This window comes from Somniosus microcephalus, chromosome 3 (assembly GCF_052327205.1).
Source record: "Somniosus microcephalus isolate GS21.2 chromosome 3, FLI_Smic_1.0, whole genome shotgun sequence".
Lineage (NCBI taxonomy): Eukaryota > Metazoa > Chordata > Chondrichthyes > Squaliformes > Somniosidae > Somniosus > Somniosus microcephalus.
The window spans coordinates 187,035,672-187,058,794 of NC_140989.1; the positions used below are offsets into that span (position 1 = coordinate 187,035,672).

Consider the following 23,123-nt stretch of genomic DNA (forward strand, 5'->3'; position numbering starts at 1 on the left):
ATGGGACTGAAGGCCGATAAATCCCCAGGGCCTGATAATCTACATCCCAGGATACTTAAGGAAGTGGCCCTAGAAATAGTAGATGCATTGCTGGTCATCTTCCAGAACTCGATAGACTCTGGAACAGTACCCATGGATTGGAGGGTAGCTAATGTTATCCCACTATTCAAAAAAGGTGGTAGAGAAAAAGCGGGGAATTATAGACCGGTGAGCCTAACATCAGTAGTGGGGAAAATGCTGGAATCTATTAGAAAAGATGTAATAGCAGAGCACTTGGAAAGCAGTGACAGGATCGGACAAAGTCAACATGGATTTACAAAAAGGTAAATCATGCTTGACTAATCTACTGGAATTTTTTTGAGGATGTAACTGGTAAAATAGATAAGGGAGAACCAGTGGATGTGATGTATTTGGACTCTCAGAAGGCTTTCCATAAGGTCCCACATAAGAGATTAGCGTGCAAAATTAAGGCACATGGGATTGGGGGCAAGGTATTGACTTGGATAGAGAACTGGTTGGCGGACAGAAAGCAAAGAGTTGGAATAAACGGGTCGTTTTCCGAGTGGCAGGCAGTGACTAGTGGGGTACCGCAAGGATCGGTCCTAGGACCCCAGCTGTTCACAATATATATTAATGATCTGGATGAGGGAATTGGATGTAATATCTCCAAATTTGCAGATGACACAAAGCTGGGTGGGAGGGTAAGCTGTGAGGAGGATGTCGTGAAACTCCAGTACGATTTGGACAGGTTGGGTGATTGGGCAGAAACATGGCAAATGCACTATAATGTGGATAAATGTGAGGTTATCCACTTTGGTGGCAAAAACAGGAAGGCAGATTATTATTTGAATGGCAATAGAGTGGGAGAAGGGGAAGTGCAAAGAGACCTGGCTGTTCTTGTGCACCAGTCGTTGAAGGTAAGCATGCAGGTGCAGCAGGCGGTTAAGAAGGCAAATGGTATGTTGGCCTTCGTAGCAAGAGGGTTCGAGTACAGGAACAAGGATGTCTTGCTACAGTTGTACAGGGCCTTGGTGAGACCACACCTTGAGTATTGTGTGCAGTTTTGGTCACCTTACCTGAGGAAGGGCGTTCTTGCCATGGAAGAAGTGCAGCGAAGATTCACCAGGCTGATACCTGGGATGGCAGGAATGACGTATGAGAGGAGATTGTGTCGATTGGGCTTATACTCACTGGAGTTTAGAAGATTGAGAGGGGATCTCATCGAAACCTATAAAATTCTGTCAGGCCTGGACAGACTAGATGCAGGAAGGATGTTTATGATGGCTGGGGAGTCCAGAACCAAGGGTCATAGTCTAAGGATAAGGGGTAAGCCATTTAGGACTGAAATGAGGAGGAATTTCTTCACCCAGAGAGTGGTGAACCTGTGGAATTCTCTGCCACAGAGGGCGGTGGAGGCCAGTTCATTAAATATATTCAAGAAAGAGTTGGATATATTTAAGGCTAAAGGGATCAAGGGATATGGGGAGAAGGCAGGGACAGGGTACTGAATTTGGATGATCAGCCATGATCTCATTGAATGGCGGAGCAGGCTCGAAGGGCCGAATGGCCTACTCCTGCTCCTATCTTCTATGTTTCTATGTTTCTATGCGGCGATTCCAGCCAAAAATAAGATTTTACCATTAAGGGCCTCGTTAGGCCCGCCCTGCGCGTTTCCCATTCCAATTAATGGAGCGGGTCCGGTGACGTCACCAGATGATGCACTTCTTGCCAGTTTATTTAAAGGGGCCATGGCCCCGTTTGCTGACAGCTAGATTTTCTTTCGTGAAGCTTGTGTTAGTGAGTGGGGGTCTGGACCATGATGGCTGAAATGCAGAGATCTGCGCCTCGTTTCACTGATGAGTCCCTCCAGCATCTTGTTGAGGGAGTGAGGGCACGTAGGGAGGTTCTCTTCCCTGTGGGTGGCAGGAAGAGGCCTCCCCAACAGACTAAATCAACGTGGCTTAATAAAACTAACAAGATATCGGTGAATTCAGTAGTGCCTTGCACCTGGGTACAGTGCAGGAAAAGGTTTAATGATCTTCTATGATCAGGAAAAGCAAGTATAAACCTACACTTACCTTGATGATGCTGCGTCAGTCATCACATCCCCACCACTGTGCATTGACAACCATCCTCCTGCACAAAGTGACTCAGCCCCAGATCCCTTAGACCTTCATCCATCCGTCTCTCTCCATTTACATTATAAGGTCCCCATCTTAATTTCCACCCCTCACACTCAGCATCATCGTTATGCAATGAAAGCAAGTAACAGCACAAAAGGAGGCAACTTGGTATCGCCAAGCCACTTCATCAAAGTCTCCCTGTGAAGCTGTATGCCATTCCATTAATGACGGTCATTCCATCAGTCTCTTTAAACCTTCTCTTCTTTGCCTCCTTGCAGGAAGAGATTGCTCACAATAAAAGAGAGGGAGAGAACGGGAGGAGGCCCTCAGTCCATCTTTCATTTGTTGAGCGCGGAGGAGGCAGCACTTATTGTTGGCGTGGAGGTTGTTTCAGAAGTGAGGGATGGAGAGAGGGGCTCAATAGAAGAACCTGGTGACAATTATTATCCATACAGTTGCATGCCTTTCATCAGTCACTCATATGGGGTGTTATGTGATCAGAAAATTAATGGTGATGATATGTATAATGGTATGTGTCTGCACTTAAGATGTCATCTATTTAAATCATGTCTTTACTCTCTAACAGGTCCATCAGGAGCCCCTCCCCCACTGTCCAAGAGCAAGAGGAACAAGACTCCTCAGAGGAGCCTCCTGCCTCTGAGGGCGCAGCGTCACCTCACAGAATGCAAACCAGCACCAGTGCAGAGACGCACACCTCGGTGGGGCCGTCAGGAGACAGTAGTGTTGTCACCTGGTGTCTCACAGATCACAAGTGAGCAAGAGCAGATGGTGGAGACAGGGATAGCAGTGGAAACTCATCAGAGGGCGCAGGACACTCCCAGCTCTGCTCAGCTGCATGCAGACACTGAGCCTCGGGGGCTATCCAGGAAGAGGGCGATCCTGGAGCTGCAGGAACAAGTGTAGAAGGTTTTGTGACTGCGCTGACTACAAGTGTGCAGAGAATGGAGGAGTCCATCTCTAACATGAGCAGCACCGTGGCGCAGTCACTGGCATCTATAGCTTCCTCCATGGATAGGATGTCCACCCGCATGGAGGAGACACAGCACCAGTGTAATGACAACATGGTTTCTCTTCTAAATAGATGGTCATCTATGGAGGATAGATGGGCATCTATGGAGGAGAGAAACCCAAGGCTCAAACGTCATTTCTAGGAGGGATGTCAGTATAGATGTGGGCCCTAATTTCTGCACTGAAGTGCAACAAGGTGCTCTCCAGCTTCTTGCTAGCAGGAAGTGCGGGTGTCCCATGAGAGGGATGATGGTGGGAAGGGACATGGAAGTGGGGGCTCCGCTCCAAGCACTCCAACTTCCACCCCCTTGCCAGCCCTTCAGTCAGAGCCCCAGATGCCTCTCCGGAGAGTGATGGCCGAGTCTACCCCTGCACAGTCACAGGAGGAGCAGAATTTGGCAGGGCCCTCACAGGCTCCAAAACCCAGAGGACCACTGCCAAAGGCATCTAAGCAGTTGCAGCAGGGAGGTCAGGAGGCTGCCTCTACCTCTGCTGAAGCCACAGGGGTAGCACCACGTAGAAGCACCTGGAAAAGAAAGATCCCACACACAAATAGTCAAAGGTTTTCACTCGGGTGTGTTTATCATTATGATGGTTGTAAAAATATGAAACTATGTAATTAGATCATTTATTTCTCTCACTTTGCAGTCACAGCCAGATGTGTGGGATAGAATGGAGGCGAGAGTGTATGGTCAGGGCTGATTTCATTATCAGCACCATTGCTGCCTGTCCAAAGAAGGAAATAGACATTGATTGAATGGTTTATGTTGCTGGTGTGGGTGATGCCAACATGTGGACACCTGTGCCAGGCAAATGTGTGACATCCACAAAGTTACTGGAACCTGGCACTTGAGGGCATCCCTGCCGTTACAACCAGCAACATTCTCACACACTGGTCTTAATGACTGTGCCGGCTGCTCCAGGTCTTCCTCATTGGTGGTGCCAACCTCATGTTGTTCCTCTTCCTCCGATGAGGCTCTTCGCTCTGCGTCGTCTTCATCACCTAGTCCTCGCTGCCGAGCGATGTTGCGAAGGGCGCAACAGACCACGACTATTCTGGATACCCTGCCTGGTGCATATTGAAGGGCCCCTCCAGATCTGTCCAGGCATCTGAACCGCATTTTAAGCAACCCTATAGTTTGCTCGATGATAGTTCTTGTGGAGATGAAGCTCTGATTGTACCTTCCATCAGCCTCGTTCGCTGGCCTCCTCAAAAGTGTCATCAGCCATGTCGAGGGGATAGCCCTTGTCCCCAAGCAGCCAACCTGAAAGATTGGTTGGCAGTTCGAACAGCTGAGGGATGGTGGAGTGGCGCAGCATGTACGAATTATGACAACTGCCAGAGAACTTGGCACACACATGTATGTTGATTTTATTGTGGTTGCACACCAGCTGAACGTTTAGGGAGTGGAAACCCTTACAAAGCCAACTGCCCGCTCAGTCACACTGGCTTGATGCCCTCCGCCCTGTGCAGCATGAGGTGGTTGAGGAGAAGGTTGGCGCTATTGTTGTTGCTGCTGCTGGTGTAGCTGGTTCTGCTGCTCCTGCGGCTGTTCCTCATCGGGCTCGGAGGACCAAGATGAGAGAGCATAAATCGTGCCCATTTTGATTGTTGATATGCCAGATCCAGTTGAGTCGACAGAAGCAATCTGTCATTGGTCAGAAATTTTCTTCAAAGAAGGTTACAGTGAATATCGAGTTCACTACAAACAATTCCAAAAAGTTTATGAGGCTGAAAAGACTCTTCCTAACACTGAAGGCTACAGCTTCTGACATTGGAAAGTGAACAGCTGTAAAATGGTAGCTTTTATACCACTTTTGCAGCTGTCATCTATTGAAAGCAATGGCAAGTCATTGAGAACCCGACTCCACTTACCTGGCGTGTTCCCTGAGGGACGGCAAACTCATCAAAAAGGTGGTAAAATTGTAAGTGCCTGCTTTTAATCCTCTTAAATAACTTTAAACTACCTGTTAAGTACCTTAATTAACTGGCCCACCGCTTGGTGTCGGGTCTGCAATACACAGGCAGACCCGACAGTTGAGAAACTTACACGGAGGCGGGTTCAGAGTGGATTTTCACCCCGCTGTCAATCAGGGCCATTTTGACAGCGGGCCCGCCTCCAAACCCGCCCTCGCAGGGCTGGGAAGATTCTGGCCATGGAATGGACTTCCAGGTAGAGTAGAAGCAAAAACTCTGGGATCAGGAGAGAAGTATTTGGATACCACAATGGAGGCACTATAGGGTCTGTCTGTATAGATTCAAGATCGATGAATGGCCTTCTCATCACAAGATAGATGAAGGACAGAAAGCAGAACTTGGACCTGCACACAGTCACTTGTTTTACAAAGGCCTTTGATAATGTTATTCCAGGCTCCAAGGTAACTTGGAATGCACATGAACATTATGTAACAGCTACATGATAGGTTTGGCAGAATTTGCTTAGATGGGATCCATCGTAGACTTTTGAGGTTTCAAACTGTGTAAAGTAGGGTTGCATACTGGCCCAAACTATATTGCCCATACCATGCTTGAAGAAATTGAGGCTCATACATCACAAATGTACATTTGCTTCTGTGCACTTTGCAAGCTATTCCACCCAAACAGGTCATACACGTTTATCAAAGTAACAGAAACTCTCATCCATGAGCAAGGCCTTGCGCACCAGAAGCACGCACTTAGGAAGACATCCAGTGCATCAGACAGATTCTCGGAGTTGCAAAGTGCTATAGCCTCACCTCCCAGCTAACACGGGGGAAAACCTTATCCTTTACTCTTTGTCCTCATGGAGCTGACGGCTGTGTCTCAGTTCACCCTGCTATAACAATGTACTTATCGATCATGAAGTACAAACACAAATTAAGAAGGCAAACTCATCATCTGGGCATCCACAGGAAAGCATATGAAGTCAGCATGGCATCAAGAAGACCAACTGAAAGTCATGCTCCCAATCTCTTGTACAGCTGATGCGATGCAGTGATGTGCAACATGGATCAAAAATTGCACATGCACTATCTATGGTCGATATTACACATCAGATAGGAAGACAAGGTAAACGTGGAAGTCCTTTCAAAAACTTGTACAACAGACTTCGAAGCAATGTTAACAAAGTACAGCTTTGTTGGGTTGGGCAAGTTGTTTGGATGCTAGGCAGCAGATTTCCAAAGTGAGTAAACAGAAAAAGTGTTTGTGAGCAGAAGCAATACAAAAATACCAAGAAAAATAACCTTAAAACATGTAATGTGTCCACTGGGTAGATATGGCACCAGATAGGCCAAAAAAGCACATTACGCTGAGCGCAAATGCTGGTTTCTTTTGTTTTGAAAATGAGTGCCCATTAAAGTCGAGTAGAAACCGTGAATACTGTAAAGCAGCTGCAGCAACCAAGTGATTCAAACCAGACGATCCTACAATGACCAGACTACCCTAGCTTGTTGTCAACACCAGTTGCCTCAAATGGAAAATACTCCATTCCCTAACACTGGCAATCTTTACCATGAACACCACAAAAATAACCTGTGCCCTCAAACTGTGCTGTTGCTCCAGATTCAGTACCACAGATGGTGGGAGACATGCCCAGGATTCATCACATGGCAAATTCCCAATCTTACTATGTTAGAGGAGCTAAGAAAGGAGCCCAAGAATTGTGCAGAAAGACATTGGACAGAGAACATCCACATTTCTTGTGTGCACCTCACCTCCTGCTGAATGTTTCAGGGTCACTACAGACAGAGTTCGGGGTTGCAGGTCACATTAAGAATGGTACATAGGGAAAATGAAGGAGGGGGAGGAAATAAGAACTTCACAAAGTCCTTTATTATGGCTATTTTTCATTAAAGGCGCTTCCAGTCTGGCTGACTAAAACCATAATTCAAAGCAACGTTGCATTATTGGGCACCGAGAGTGATATTTCATGGATCAACGTGGGAAATCAAAAGTTCTGATAATTTCCGAGACAAAGTCCATTAATCCTATTCCACATTTTGTTGACCTACCTAAACTGACATAAAAACAATTGAAAGTGTTTTATAGCAAGTCTCCGTATGTAATGTTCCAAACCATTTCCAACCTTTTAGACAGCAGATTTCAGAAAGAAGCTGGTCTAGCGCCAGGTTAGAGGGGCGGGCGACACAGCTGCTGCCCTCTGTGCCGGGTTAGAGGGGCGAGCGACACAGCTGCTGCCCTCTGTGCCGGGTTAGAGGGGCGAGCGACACAGCTGCTGCCCTCTGTGCCGGGTTAGAGGGGCGAGCGACACAGCTGCTGCCCTCTGTGCCGGGTTAGAGGGGCGAGCGACACAGCTGCTGCCCTCTGTGCCGGGTTAGAGGGGCGAGCGACACAGCTGCTGCCCTCTGTGCCGGGTTAGAGGGGCGAGCGACACAGCTGCTGCCCTCTGTACTGGGGCAGAGGGGCAATCGACACAGCTGCTGCCCTCTGTACTGGGGCAGAGGGGCAATCGACACAGCTGCTGCCCTCTGTGCCGGGTTAGAGGGGCGAGCGACACAGCTGCTGCCCTCTGTACTGGGGCAGAGATTAACTATTGCAGACTCCGCATGCATTGTCCCCGGCGGATTTGGCCCCAGCACACCACTCACTGAATTGGAGTTAAATTCTGCGTTTGACATTGGCACAGCCTCAATGATAGTTTGATGGGACCTACTGCTACCCCAGCTGATGGGTCATAGTGTAAATCTTGAATGGAACTATTGTCAGCAGAATGTTGCTTGGTGAATCTGGATCAACTCTTACAAGTGACCATTAAACATATTAAAAAAAACAGGGCAACATGTAAAAAAACACAGGCCATTGATAAAATGGGATGACCAGGTACTATAACTTGCACTGACAGATGTGCCACAACCGTATTGTGTGTACGGTCACTGAGTTGGCATTGTGGCAGCAGATAGGAATCTGCAGCAGATTTGTCTTTGCATCATTAAAAAAGGTTTACATTTTTAGAAATTATACCAAAGCAATAGTGAAACTAGGGTATTTTTTAAAACACTGACTGCATTATTGTACTGGCCAGAAGAAATCATGTTTCACTTATAGTAAAAATTGGATTAAATTGTTTTTTTAAAAAAAAAAAGTAGTTTATAGCTCATTCTGTTTTATTCCCAATATTGTACATTAAACAATGTAGTCACATCTGTGTGTCTGTCATTTGTTCATCCTCTTGCATTATAAATGGTAGCTGAGGATCTCCCGATGGCTCAGTGCGTTAACACACGGTGTAGTGTGGCACAGGGCCATGCAGATTGAGAAGGCAGAGGTTATATATGGAGTTAGCCAATTTTACCCAGGGCGCTGATAGTATTACCATTGGCCCCTACACAAAAATACCCACTCCTGATCCAGTGACCATGCCAAGAAATTGTGCATGTGAAAAGGTTGGATGAGGGCAGGATCAGACATGGTTACAACATCCTCCACAGCCAAGACTTACCGCTTAAGTGGACATTCCTCACAGGGAAGCTGGACAAGGTGCGGTTGGAGAGGGGGGGGGGGGGGGGGAGAATCACAGCCAAGCCCAATCGTGTCCTCGGCATACAGGTACATACACACAATTTCCAGCAGAAATGGATTAGAACTGGGAATCCTGCCACCACTGCTCCCGTTGAGGTCGGTTTATTTAGCACAGATCAGAGATTATAGCTGGGACCTTCCTGATTTGTAGGGCTCACCACTCACTGCACCATCAATGGAGTCCTCAGAGTGTCACTCTGGATGTGGTGGCACCATGGCAGAGTTTTGGTAAATCACTTTCCAATAACTGTGCTGCCTTAAAAAAGAGTTTCCAAGGAGTGACGGACCAGGCCCACTAGAATGAAAGAGTCACAGACACACCTTTACGAACATGCAACAGGCTAAAACTGTCACACATGGATGAGTCAGGGTAGGACATACAAATGGTAGGCATGCTCAACACACCCAGTCAAACATTATAACCAACCTGTTGATTGTCATTTTATACTGGGGAAAAGATAATTAAACTTTTACTTGAGAAACATTTGATTATTTTTCATCCAGAGAAAGGCCCAAAACCAAAACCTCAAGCTGACAGAACCATCAATGTGCCTCACAAAGAAATAAAACCAGTTAGAAGTTAGCAATGTTAGGTTAACATAAACTGAAGAATTCACCAATGTTATGATTGCAGGGTGCAATTGTTAGATTAGTGAACATTTCATTTTAAATGGAAATTTATATTTTAAGAAAGTGCCCAAAGCTCATCCTTTACTATTCAAACTCAGCCAGCCCAACATTCAACTCCACTTTGAATTTGTCCAATGTCTAGGATTCCACTTCCTTACTCGATAGATTATTCCAAACACTCATCACCCTTTGTGGGAATTATTTTTTCCAAGACCAGTTTTGAATTTGCTTTTCACTAGTTTAAACATTTGCCTTCTTACCTTACTGATTTTACTCACCTTGAATTAATAGTCTGGGTTCACTTTATCTAAATGGAACGAGTCTTTGGCATGGTGGTAGTATTCCCACCAGAGTCAGAAGCTGCAGGATTTGAACCCCACTCCAGACAGTCCTGGCGAGTGGAGACCGGAGCTCTGACTCAACTTGGGGTTGATTTCCAGCAGGATGCTCCCGTCCAGTGAGCATGGCTGTCCCCCACCTCCCTCATCATCTGGCCTGTGGCAGCCCATAAACCCTCCCACTGTATAGGACTAACCACCCAGCTGGTTTAAAGATGGTTACAGCCATGGAAGGAGTGTTCACGACATGGCCTGTCAGACAGTTAATCAGCCCACGAATCCTTCAACAACTTCAAACTATTCTCCCCAAGGGGAAGAATGTCAAGATATGAAAGCAACTTTATACTTTGAGTTCCCTCACAACCTTCATTCGAGATTGTAGAAACAAAGTTACAGTAACCTTTCCATCGCTTTACACTTCGAATCATTCTCGTCGCTCTTCTCGCCAATGCACCCATGTCCCTTTGTTGAATAGTGAATTTGTCTTCACTATTAAATATACATTGTACACAAAACAACCCTCTCTTTCCTGGTACAACTCGCTATCAGTGTTACGGTGATGGTAGTTTTAATGATCACTAAAGAAATACAAGGACCGTTAGTATGTTATTAGACAAACTAGGAGTTGATTCATTGAGTTAGTAATGGGGAGAGGAAGTCTACCAACAAGGGGTGATCTCCATGGTAGCAGTAATACCTCCACCTACCCCCAAGGCCTCCATGCTCAGCCCTTCCCCCCAGCCTGAGGGGCAGAACTGCTGACTGGAGACTTCTTCAGTTCAATTCTCATTGACTGGCTCTCAGCACGAGATTCATATTTTGCCACACCTCCTGCTCCCACGGCTGGTACTACTGGTTTTCCTGCTTTCATACCTTTTGACATAGGGATGCGGGTAGGTGCGGGGCGCTGTACTGACCCCTCCTGTGCTACCTAGAAGAGAGAGAGAGAGAGAGAGAGAGAGAGAGAGAGAGAGAGAGGAGGGAGGGAGAAAAAAAGGCATTAAATAAACATTCTGCCAGCATTAATTCTTTTATGAAGCAAAGCTTCGATTGGTACATACTGCTTTACAGAACTGAGCTGTCTCCATAATATAAACAGAAAATGCTGTTAATACTCAGGTCAGGCAGCATCTGTGGAGAGAGAAACAGAGTTAACGTGTCAGGTCGATGATCCTTCATTAGAACGAAGGTTCTGATGAAGGGTCATCAACCTGAAGTGTTAACACTGTTTCTCTCTCCACAGATGCTGCCTGACCTGCCGAGTATTAACAGCATTTTCTGTTTTTATTTCAGATTTCTAGCATCTGCAGTATTCTGCTTTTGAGTTTTCTCCGTAATTGTGAACCCATTTTCTATGATTGATCACCCTCAGGAATGACATCTAATGCAGTTGCAATGCCAAAAAGATACAACTCTAAAAACAGGATTACATGGAAGCCAGTCAATGGGGAACAAAATAGCACTGTGGCCAGCTAACCGACATCAGGAGGGGGAAAAAGGTGATGTCCCCCAGGTGAATTTAATCTGAGCAGTTTTACTGCTCAGAGTCTCCCAACCATTCACCTTCATTTGACGTGCCTCAAGAAATAGGCAAGATCGCAGCTCCTGCTTTACTGTGTGCGAATTGGCATCTTGGACCATGTTGCTGTTCTAAGAGAAATAGAGCACAGCATTCCAACCACACTGAGCTGCAAGTTCTGTTCAACATTCTTGGAATTGGCCTTTCTAAAAGCCACTGAACAGGTAAACAGGGACCTGACTGCATCACACAGGCTTCCACTTACCCTTCCCTCTTAATCACAATGTATAAACCTGTTGAGATTTACTTTCACTGTTCATGGCAACAGAACCACTTTGTTCAATACTTCCTAGATAAATTCAGAGAGATGAAGCAAATCTCTCACAGCACTGTTGCTGATGATATATAAAGGTCAGGAACATTAAACTACTGTAAATTGTAGGTATGTGTCCCTTTAAGGCAATAAATAAGTCTAATTACTGTTCAGTAAAACAATAAACACCAAATGAATTAATTCGTATGGATGTTAATACAAAGACAGCAGACATCTTGGCTTTGGTATTTTGTGTTCCAGGAACGTAAAAAGTGTAACACAGAAAGATGAGTGTGACTGGGAAATGCAGTGGACAGGAAATACATCCTAGATGTTACACACACTAGAAGATCTCATGGCATTGCTTACAGTAAGTGGAAGGATGTGCTGTTTTATAACAATGAGGGTGTTATCAACAAAGCGTGACAGGGAAAGTGTTACAGGAAGTGTGTCATTTGTAGGAAATGCTGCTACACGCACAGTGATAATTCTTTGCAATATGCCATGAAATGCATTCTAATTAGAGATAAGTGTCCATTTCATACTGGGCTAGGTTTTCCCTGCACAGTATACATAGCGACTCCCAGTTGGTACATTTTTAATTCTTTCCTTTCCTGGAAGTAGCCGAACCAGATACAAGACACAGGATTTGGCAGTTTTCCTGTACTTTGCCAAGTAGCTATTCTCTACTCACTCTCCTGGCTCAACCCCTCCCCCTCCCCCCCAATAAACTGTTAGATGAGAACAGATTCATCAGAGGTGTAATAGCTTCAATTATCGACGTGCATTCATGGGCTTTGAGGTTTTTGGGGTGAGGAGGTGCAACTAAATAAACCTTCAGGAACAGAAACTTGATTTTTGCCCTCCCTAGCGAGAGGATACCCATGCGAGTTACAGCATTCTCCTTCCCCAACCACAGTGGAGATTGGCCAACGTGGGACAGTTATATAGAAAGGAGTATAGAGTTAAATGGAGTTCCAAAGTTTAAGGCTTAGAAGTAGCATTACTCTCATTCTCTATATACACAAGCGAGCACAACCTGCAATGTCACACTACAATCTGTCTGTCTCGCAAATCCTGTTATTGGAAGTCAGATGTCGGCATCAACACTGTACAGCACCCTGTAGTCCACAATGATCTTGTGAAAATAAAAAGTACTTGTGAAGTGGAGTCACTGTTATAATGTAGGGAAATGCTGCAGCCAATATGCGCACAGCAAGCTCCCACAAACCGCAATGAGATAATCACCAGATAATCTGTTTTTAGTGATGTTCGCGGAGGGCTAAACATTTGCCCATGATTATGTGCTCACGTCTCTATGGCGGGTCTTGAATCCACAACCTCAGATTCAGAGCGGAGAGTGGTACCACTGAGCCTCAGCTAAAACAGGTAGAAAAATGAGTGAGGAATCGTGTACAAAATATATTATTTTGGAATCTTCGGTTCCTTATACATCAGTGCCACTTTCTGCATGGCTCCCTTCTGACACTAAAAGATCTTTTTTTAAATGAAAGGATTTTCACTGGCTAGACAATTTTGACTCTGCAAATATAGATTGCATGGATTTGAGTTACAACCATTTGATGGACTTTAGGCAGTACTTATTACAGTCTATGACAACACAATTATCAGCATTCTAGATTGTAAGGCTACTCCGGATTTCTAAAAAAAAACAATTCTGACAGCAAACATGTAGGGCAGCAGCAGCAGGAGCATTAACTGGCCACTGAGTAAATTAAGTTGATGAGCCTACACCTTGAGGTTAAGAGAGACTTTTGAATTACTGCTTGTGTTATTAGGCTAGATTAATAAAATACTTGAAAGGGAACAATATATCCTTCAATTCTAAAGACTTGTGTATGCATCCAATAGATCTCTTACATGATTAAGTCCTAAAGAGGGTCCAGCACATGCCTCGCGCCACAATGATTTGGATCCAGGAAAGTGAGTATTGCAAATTTGCCAACCATTTAGAAACCAGAACCACAACCTTTGAACCAGCAAGAGTAAGAACTGTCACATCAGTTCTTTGTTCATCCCCATAAAAAAGGTAGTGCATTTCCTAAAGATAGTGGTCTCCATGAGAGCCTAGTCACTGACCTAGAAGACCCTCCAGCAGCCTGCTGACTTCCTCTGGGTCGGTAGAAACATCCATCCCAGATTGGGAACCCAGTAGATTTCTCGAGCTCTGAACAAAAGTTGGACCAAGGACTGCTCTGCAGTCGAGGCTCTGCCACCTCAATACTAGGTGACATGAAACCAAAGATACACAAGGAAGGGAAATGTTAGGACATCCCAACATCCTTGCACAAGAAATGTCTTGGAATCAGGCTCTTCTTTTGCAGAAGCAGTTTAAAAAAGAGACAGGAAAACAGATTTCAATCTTTTCAGACCATGGGGGAGAAATTCAGTATCGCCTCGTTTGGGGCGCAATTATCGGCCGGGCGCAAAGTTTAGCGCCTGGTGCTAATTATCACCTCCGACTGCAAACTTGGCTTCTATCGCCCCTGGAGGTGATTGGAGCACTAAATCAGGTACTTCACACCTCTCAAGGCGCTATCGCCGAGTAGCGAGGTGCTACCTCAGAGCGCTGGCGAAGCTCATGTGATGTCAGTCAGCAATGGAACACAGACACACTGGCGCTGGCCAGTTCTTAAAGGGGAGGGTCGATCTTGCTCTCCGTCCACACCCTGCTCATTGCAGCCTTGAATCTCGGCCTGGAGAGACCTGTACATCAAATCTGCTGGAAAGAACAATGAAGAGGCCCAGGGAAAGAGCTCAGAGTGCAGCCCCCAAAGTCTCTTCTAAATCGATGCAAGGTAGGTCAAATCAAAATGAACCTGCAAAGTGCTGCTCAGTGCCCAAAACTCCTTCACACAGCGTTGAATTGCTCCAGAAACATTTCTTTCAGAATGCGTGGTGCAAAAGTGTCGCCGACAAAAAAAGGCAGGAAGCGGCCGCCTTTAAATAGCGCTCCCCAGTCCCTTCCTGACTGCAAACGTTCCCCTCAACCTGTCATTGCTAGCGGCAGGTGGTAAGGCAGGGGGCGCCACTCAATATCTGGTCCGGGGCGCTACACGCTCGACTGACGGCACGATCTGCCGGCGCAGGAGATCATGGCGGTAGCGTTTAGCCCTGCCGCAAAATGCCTGGTGAATTTCACGAGCGGCGCAAACATCGCCGCGCCCGGGCGCTAGTTGCTTTGCGCCCCATTAGCATCCTCTTAGGGCACTGGGAGGCACAAAGAAACCAAATTTTTCCCCCCATGTCTTTTGAAGTAGCGAGACTCCGCTGATCAGACATTCTCAGGAAACCAGAGTTTAACTGAGTGATGGCAGAACCAGAGAAGGCAGAGACAGAATACGGAAAGACTTCAGATGCAATAGAAGGGAGCCTCACAGCAGATGATGATCCAGCAGGGCAGAATAATGTAACGTTTGTTACTTCTACTTCCAAAGCTCAATCTTTTGGACTCCATTTCACTCTGCTGCTTCAAGAAATGCCCTCTCCTTTCTATACATCTTCAAATGCCTGCCTACTTGTTCTGGTGCAGAGAGAACAATGAGAAATACAAAACCCATTAGAGAGCCATAGAATCATAGGCCTTTGCAGAAGAGAGGGGAGCCATTCAGCCCATTGTGTCTGTGCTAACTCTTTGTTAGAGCAATCCAATACTAATCCCACTGCCCTGCTCTCTCCGCATAGCCCTGTATCTTCCTTTGCTTCAAGTTTCTATCCATTTTTTCTTTGCCTCAAATATTCCCAGTCATAAAATATTCCATGCTCTAAAAACTATCTGCTTAAAGAAACTTCTCTTCACCTCTCTCCTCATTGATAATTTTGCATTGATAACTCCCCAACCAGAAAACAGTCTTTTCCCTACTCACCCCACCTAACCTATCATAATTAAAAAAAACCCACTGTTAAACCTCCTCTTAGCCTTCTCTGCTACATTGTAACTGGTTTCAGTAGCTCATCTTTATCCTCATAAGCTGAAGTTTCTTATCCCTGGTGTCAACTTGTATGCTCCCTGTGGCTTTAATGCCCTTAATATAATGGGGCACACACAACCATTGCCTTGTACAAATCGGTTACCTATTTGCTATTGGACTCAATGACCTCATTTATAAAGAGGAGGGGCATTTACAATGACACAAACAAAAATCACATCACACCATGTGAAAAACCTCAAAGCTTACTCAACCATCATATTCCACCCAGTGATAGTTCTCAAATTTCAAATCAGAACAGGCCAACTATTAACTGTTAATCTGCACAAGCAATGTGCAATTTTCTAGCTAAAATGCAAACAAGCTCCAGTGACATATTCAACAGCTCTGGTAAATGCAAAGCCACTAACGAGGTCAGCACACTGGAGTCAACCTTCGGCCCCAATAGTGGATATTCCTAATTACAATTAAGGCAAAAAACCCTCAAATTGAATCAGGAAGTGAAGATCAGACCCAATGCAATTCATTTCTACAAAGCTCACATGCAAGCTCTTCACTCAGCACATAACTGAAACATCTGCTGGCTAGTTTACAAAACATTTTTCATCTTTAATATACCTATTTGGATGTCTTTAAATCAGAATTTAAGCTTTATACCCAATAGAAGCATACCAGATAATAATTTCTCCCCTCCACCTAATCTTTATTATTTAGCTCAGCCACATCACCTCAATACCGCAGCAAGTGACCCGAGTTTTGCGAGGCCGATGACAGCGCACACACAGCGTACGGCGTCGTAGGCCCTCACAATGGCCCCGCAAGTTCCGGGTTTCCGCACGCAATAAAACCCGGAACTTGCAGTCTGTCAAGTTTCTCCTCGACAGATCGTCCATACGCGCCCCAGAAACACTTTGCTGGCGCAGGGTTGAGCTATTTGACTAACTACTGCCTGGCGAATGTCCATGAAATCCTTATGCCTGGTAAAAGCAGGCGTAGGGCCTGATTTAACCAGTGTAAAGGTTCAAATAAATGTTAAACTAACATTTTAAAAATGATTAAAACATATAAAAACATTTAAAATTAGTTCATGTAAATTTTGGGCCGGATTAAAATGTTTTAATTATTTTTCAAAAAATTACATTTTAATTTTAAATGCTTAATGAAAGGGACTTTTATTTAATTTTGAACATGGGAATATTTATTTTTATTAGAATTGTGTTAATTATTTCTCAAACGTAGGAGGAATCCTCCTTTCTAATTGGAGGACTGGGCCCACGTGATCCCAGGGACGTTTCCGAACCGCCTGCGTCCCTGGGCCTTTAGGCAGACGTAGGCCTGGAGGCCCATGACCTGAAGAGTCCGAAGCTCCAGAGGCACCAGGTACTTCCGGATTTTTTTTTCCCCCCGGTCAGAGGTGCATTCCGGAGATACACCTCAGACCGCAAATTTCAGCCCAGTGTGAGAACAACACACACTGTTATTAATGCGCACATCGGCCAGCAGGTTCAGTGATTAAGAGATACAGCATGAGATGTGACCCTGCAGAACTTGGTCAATTTACGTCACCCTGCCATTTGCTTCACGCAAACGGCATCTCACCTTTAGCCTCCCCGTTATTGGCAAGAACTTGCTGGATGTGCACATTAATTGCCCATTAAACTCACCGCAGAAAGTTAGGGCTGGAACTTTAAAAAGTGCAAGTACCTTTTTAACATTGTGATAATTGTTAATGCAATGTCAATCAACATCTGTGGCCCAGAAATGTCCTTGGTGTAATAGATACTAAAAATGCTCTTGAGCTAAATGTAGCTCTCAAGGTCAGCAGGGCTTGGAGGTGTATATTAAATTTTATACACGGCATCTAAAGCAGCGTGCTGCCGAGAATGAAAGATAGTTGAACATTCTGGCCATTGTTCAGACTTATTGCTATCACAACAATTCTTATTCATTTGAACTCATCAGGGATCATTGCCAAGTTAGACTGGTGATTTTGCACTTGGGTAGGGTGTAGTCATTTAACTAAAAGCCAACACTGGAGTCAGGCTGACAGAAGAAAAGACAGCAGACTGCAAAGAGGAGGTGGTTCTTCTCTGGGCTAAAGGACAGACTGCAGGAGTTACTCCCTTTATGTCAAGTAAGACCACACACTGATCTGGGGAAACATATTTTGTATTATTAGGTGAAGAGAAGTGGTATTCAATGAAACAAGTGAATTCAATCTGAACTGTTGCTTTGAATATTCATGTTAAAGCAAGTTAATGACCTTACCAATTGTTTCCTGTCAGCCAGCCATTGGCAGGACTAAAGAAATACACATGTGCAAAACATGAATGTCTGGTTCAGGTCACAGGAGAATACTATTACACCCTCAGGTCACTATCGTCCAGGTAGATATAAGGGGTGCGATTTTCCCAATGGAGGCGGGTTTCGGTTTGGGTGGGTTCCAAACCTGCCTCCACTGAGGTGGGAAAAATGTGTGATTTCCCCTAATTGGCCAGTTGATTTCAGAGGTGTGGATTCCCCTGGGCCAATTAGTTTTTTGGGACTGAAACTCGTCTCTGCTGACGTCACTTATCCAGCTTCATTTAAGGGCTGCTTGCTGCCTTGGCTCTTCCACTGATTTTTGGTCAATGCTGCACCACCTCCAAGCTGCTATCTCCTTCAAGAATGGCCAACTCCAAGGCAAGGGCCTCCGAGGTTCTCGGATGAGGCGCTGGGTATGCTGGTTGAGGGGGCAAGAGCTAGCAGGGAGGTGCTCTTCCCCTCATCTGGGAGGAAGAGGCTGCCCAAAAGAAACCAAGGCTGTGTGGGTCCAGCTGGCAAGGGATATAACCTCCAGATCTGTGTGCAGATTGGGTGATTGTTTCTGTTTATTGATGAAATGCCATCCCTGTGGGAATGTATCAAAATTAGGTGATGGCAAACTGTTGGCGTGATGGCATCTGTTATTTCGGCTTAGGCATCTCCACATTGCAGGCTCCGCGACACTTGCGTGGTCAGTGTGAAAGGAGGCCAGAGAGTCATGCCCATTGTCCATCATATGTTAAGAAGGAGCCAAGCACATGTGCTACAATGGGCAACCTATGCAAATCTGGCCAGGATGAGTGCATCCCTTGCATCACGGGCAGCCATGTGCTCGCGTGCTGCCGCTGGTAGATACGCTGCCGCTCGGTCCTCCTCCTCCTCATCTGAGGAGGCTATGAACTGAGCCACTTGCTCATCAGGAAGCTGCAAGCCACAACACTGCCATGTTGTGCAGTGCACAGCAGACCACGACCATTCTGGAGACCCTGGCTGCTGAATACTGCAGGGCTCCACCTGATCTGTCAAGGCATCGGAATCGCATCTTCAGCATGCCAATGGTTTGCTCGATGATGGACCTGGTCAAAATGTGGCTGGCGCTGTAGCGCTCTTCAGCCTCGTTAGCTGGCCTCCTGATTGGCGTCATTAGCCACTTCTTCAGGGGGCAGTCTTTGTCACCAAGGGGCCATCCGTTAAGTTGGTTTGGTGGATTGAAGAGCAGAGGAACACTAGAGTTCTGCAGGATGAGAGAGTCATAGCAACTACCACAAAACTTGGCGTAAACATGCAAAATCTCCTCCTTGTGGTTACACACCAGCTGTACGTTGAGGGAGTGGAAGCCCTTGCAGTTGACAAAGATAGCTGGGTTGTGATGGGGTGCCCCAAGGGCCACATGTGTGCAGTCTATGATGCCCTGCACCATTGGCAAGCCTGCCATATTTGCAAAGCCAACTGAACGTGTGGTTATACTTGCTTCATCCCTTGAGTAGTGGATGTAATTGTGCGCCTTTGCGAAAAGGGCATCGGTAACCTGCGTGATGCAACTGTGAGCGGCCGACTGGGAGATGCCGCCGATGTCTGCTGATGATCCCTGGAAGGAGCCGGAGGCAAAAAAGTTGAGTGCGGTGGTGACTTTGACAGCCACTGGTAAGGGGTGTCCACCCGTTCCTCTGGGCTCCAGGTCTTGCTGCAGCAGATGTCTTGGATAAGCTCTTGCGAAAGTCTCAGCCTCCTTTGGCACTGCTGCTCAGTAATGTTGAGGTAGCTCATCCTCTGTCTGTAAAGCCTGTTTTGGGGGGTATCTCCTGCAGCGAGGTGCTTGGATGCGCTGGCTCCTTCTGCCCTGTGCAGCATCAGGTGGGTGAGCAGGAGGTTGGCGCTCCTGCTGCTGCTGAGCTGCCTGGTTCTGCTGCTGCTGTGGCTGCTCCTCATCCGAATCTGAGGTCCATGATGAAAGGAAATAAATGGTTCCCATGCTGCTGGCAGATGCCTCCGTTGGAGAAGCGCTCATTCCAAATGGGGAGAGGGTCTTCCAAGGAGGTCCCACAGTTGAGAGTTAGAAGCTGCAGCACCTCCGACTTCGGTAGGCCTGCTAAAAGTGCTGAAAGACCTTTGGAACAAAAGTTCTGCCATCTGCATTTGCTCCCTGATGAAAGCTCCATTTTAATGGTGGCACTGCAGCTGTGAGGAGGCCACCCACTTGTCAACCCGCCAGGATTAGCTGGCGTGGTTTAAGGGGGTCGTGCAACACGCTGCAAAGGTGGTAAAATAACAAAGGCCTGTCAAAATAGGATTATAGAGGCCCTTAACTACTATTTAAGGGTCTTAACTACCTTTCCCGACTGATGGAGGTGGGACCAAATCGCACCCATCAAACCCGCCTCCGTCAAAATTGCGCGGAGGCGGGGTCTGAACCTGCCCTCAGTTTTTTCCATTTTGCCAACTGTCCCGCCTCCAAACCCACCTCCTCGGGGCTGGGAAAATCGCCCCAAAGGTATTGAGAGTCAACTCCCACAACCGTAAGATGCTCAGTCCACTTACTTGAGCAAAGGTATCTGCAGCAGACTCACATTTGTAACAGATAATATGTACAGAATATGGTGGCTTTCCTACCCAAGGCAGAACAACATCTTTGGGTTGAGAGAACATTCACAAACTTAACTTTCATGATTTGATGGCCTGGAATTTGCGGTTGGGCTGACGGTGAACTGGCAGTGTTCGCCGTCATTCCGCCTTTGAAACGGATTGCAACTTGGAGATCCTGAAGTTGTGGTCTGTCATTGACAGCTCTGAAACAGGCTGCACTGTGCAACCCTCCGCCCAGAGAGCCGGCAATCAGGGAAACTGACGAAATCTTCGGCGCTTCCACAGTAATTATGCTGTTAAACTCCCCACTAAAAGTTTGACCCAAAGGGATCAGGTGTAACTGGGGTTCAACAGCGTTATTGCTGCTAAACAAAAGTTATGAGCCTGGAAAACAAATTTTAATTTTCTGCAATGTGAAATTTGCCCATTTTAATAAAAATTAAAATTAAGAAACTTTTCAAAAAAATGTTTCAAATATTTTTTAAAGTTTGTCCATCTGTATTTCAGGTTTGCCTTTTCTCCCCCCAGGAGAGGGCCCCAATCTTTGTTGTGCTCGCTGTAACATTTTTAAAAAGTTAAAATTTTAAGCGCTTACTCACTTCCTTGTTCGCTGTCTGAGAATTCTGCCTTTTGATTGGCTGCTCAGGCAGCCTGTTGATGTCACAGCAGCTCACACCAGGGAATCCCCACTAACTTCCATTGATTTGAATTCAAGGTCGGAAAACCCGAAGTTCTCGACACAGGGATCGCAAGATCCTTGTGCGAAGTGTACTTCGGAGCCAGCGGCGAACGCCTTCGCTTTGCTGCTGACCCCAAATTCCAGGCCTAGGTCATCTCAACACAGGAACACAGGATTGAAAGACAAAATTAAATCTGGATCCCTTCACATGTCAAATTACAAAAAAAAAAATGTAGCTATTGCTGAAGATGTACAACATGGGGCAGATTAACTATCAGTGCAGTCATGGCTCACACTGAATTTAAATGGACAGAAAGAGCACTTAAAAATGTATGCTGTTAATGGCTGCTCGAGCCCTGTTCATCATACAAGCATGGTGCACAAAAAGGTAAGTTGAGCCATGAACCACAGTCCTTCCACAAACCTTACACAATCTATCATAACATGTACTCAAGTCCCACCCATTCTCAAGGGACAGCCGTGCATAACTATTCTCAAATTTGGGCAAAATTCCAGAACATTAATCTGTCCTTTCTTTGCCACTATTCAAACATAGCTTCCTGTCCTGCAGATAACATTCCCCCTTACCCCAACTGTAGAGGAACCACGGTGTCCCATGGAATGTTAATGTGAAGTAATCAGGTATTGGTTGAGTTATTTAGTGTCAAAGCTGGCCGAGGAAACCCAACCAGCTGAGCACTCGATGTGATCCAAAATAAAATAAATCGGTAGTGAGGACAATACTAGATGTGACATGCAATGCTCAACTACAGATGGACGGCGCGGAGAAATTCAGCGAACCAGATTTACATCAGTTCAGGAGTAATAATCAAAAAAAATATTCATTACAAACACAAAAGCCTGTTACTTGAGATATCAGCAGCAGCTGCCGATCCAAAACTACAAGGCACTGTCTCAACACAGCATGTCCCAGATGATATCATTGTGAATAATGAGGATCATCAACATACAGATGGCACTATACCTTCAAGATGATGGCCTGCACGCTAACAATTAAAGTTTTTCAAAGGATAAGTTTCCATTCTTTGGTTTGAATGGAGAAAGGCTTCAGAAAACGAGAGAGAGAAAACTTACATTGTTGTGTACGCACCCAAAGTATAGATTGTCAACCAGCTACATTCAGGTACAGCAAGTAATTAGGAAAGCTAATACAATGTTATTGTTTATTGCGAGGGGAATTGAATACAAAAGTAGGGAGGTTATGCTTCAGTTATACAGGGCATTGGTGAGACCACATCTGGAGTACTGTGTACAGGGTCTAATGAAAGGGAGGAACTGATAGAAATCAGTATTTGTAGGGAAATGGTGTTAGGGAAATTGATGAGATTGAGGGCCGATAAATCCCCAGGGCCTGATAATCGACATCCTAGGGTACTTAAGGAAGTGGCCCTAGAAATAGTAGATGCATTGCTGGTCATCTTCCAAAATTCAATAGACTCTGGAACAGTACCCATGGATGGGCGGGTAGCTAAAATTACCCCATTGTTCAAAAAAGGTGGTAGAGAGAAAACAGGGAATTACAGACCAGTAAAATGCTAGAGTCCATTATTATTATCTATATATATAAAGCGGTTCTTCTGTCTGTCATGCCGTCTGTCTGTATTGAATAAACTCAAAAGTTATAGAGCGTACCTACACGTGTGTTACGTCGAAAGAAAGCTGACGATTCCAGAACCGTCCTAAGCGTATTAACGTTTCGGCCAGACAAAAATTGCGCCCGCGGTATCCAAAAAACATTCAACATTCTGCTCATTATCCGCTCATCAGCATCGAGTGACGTCGAGGTCGACCAATCGTACGGCGGGTTCCTGGCGCGTGCGGCCGGGCCCTCCTACGGTCGAGTGACGGGACGATTGACCAATCCTACGCTTCGGTGACCTGACGGTTGACCAATCGGTGCATGTGTGGGCGGGCCTTATCGTTCTGAACCGAGGTGAGTCGCCGCCATCTTGATTCTAAACTTTTCATTTCTTTTTCCCGCTTTCTGCATGTTTCTTTTCAAATCTACATTTCCAGCAAAAAATAAGTTGCTTTTAAAACACAAATTGTTTTAAAAAAAAAGTTAATTAATTTGTAAATCTTTTCTCTAACCTCTATAATTCTCCTACCTTTC

General features: G+C 45.7%; 1 protein-coding gene across 4 annotated transcripts in view; it reads right to left on the reverse strand.

Moving 5' to 3' along the window:
* The window catches only part of LOC147121630 (filamin-A-interacting protein 1-like), an 85,357-nt gene that overhangs the window by 42,094 nt on the left and 20,140 nt on the right, over positions 1-23,123 (reverse strand). The window contains exon 2 of one of the 4 annotated variants that reach the window (XM_085982040.1): positions 10,515-10,572. The exons of 1 other annotated variant lie outside the window; for it this stretch is intronic. In XM_085982040.1, the coding sequence (XP_085838166.1) occupies positions 10,515-10,572 (58 nt within the window). Of the gene's footprint in view, positions 1-10,338; positions 10,573-23,123 lie in introns of all 4 variants that reach the window. 2 more of the 4 variants (XM_085982038.1, XM_085982039.1) reach the window with 2 other exon arrangements.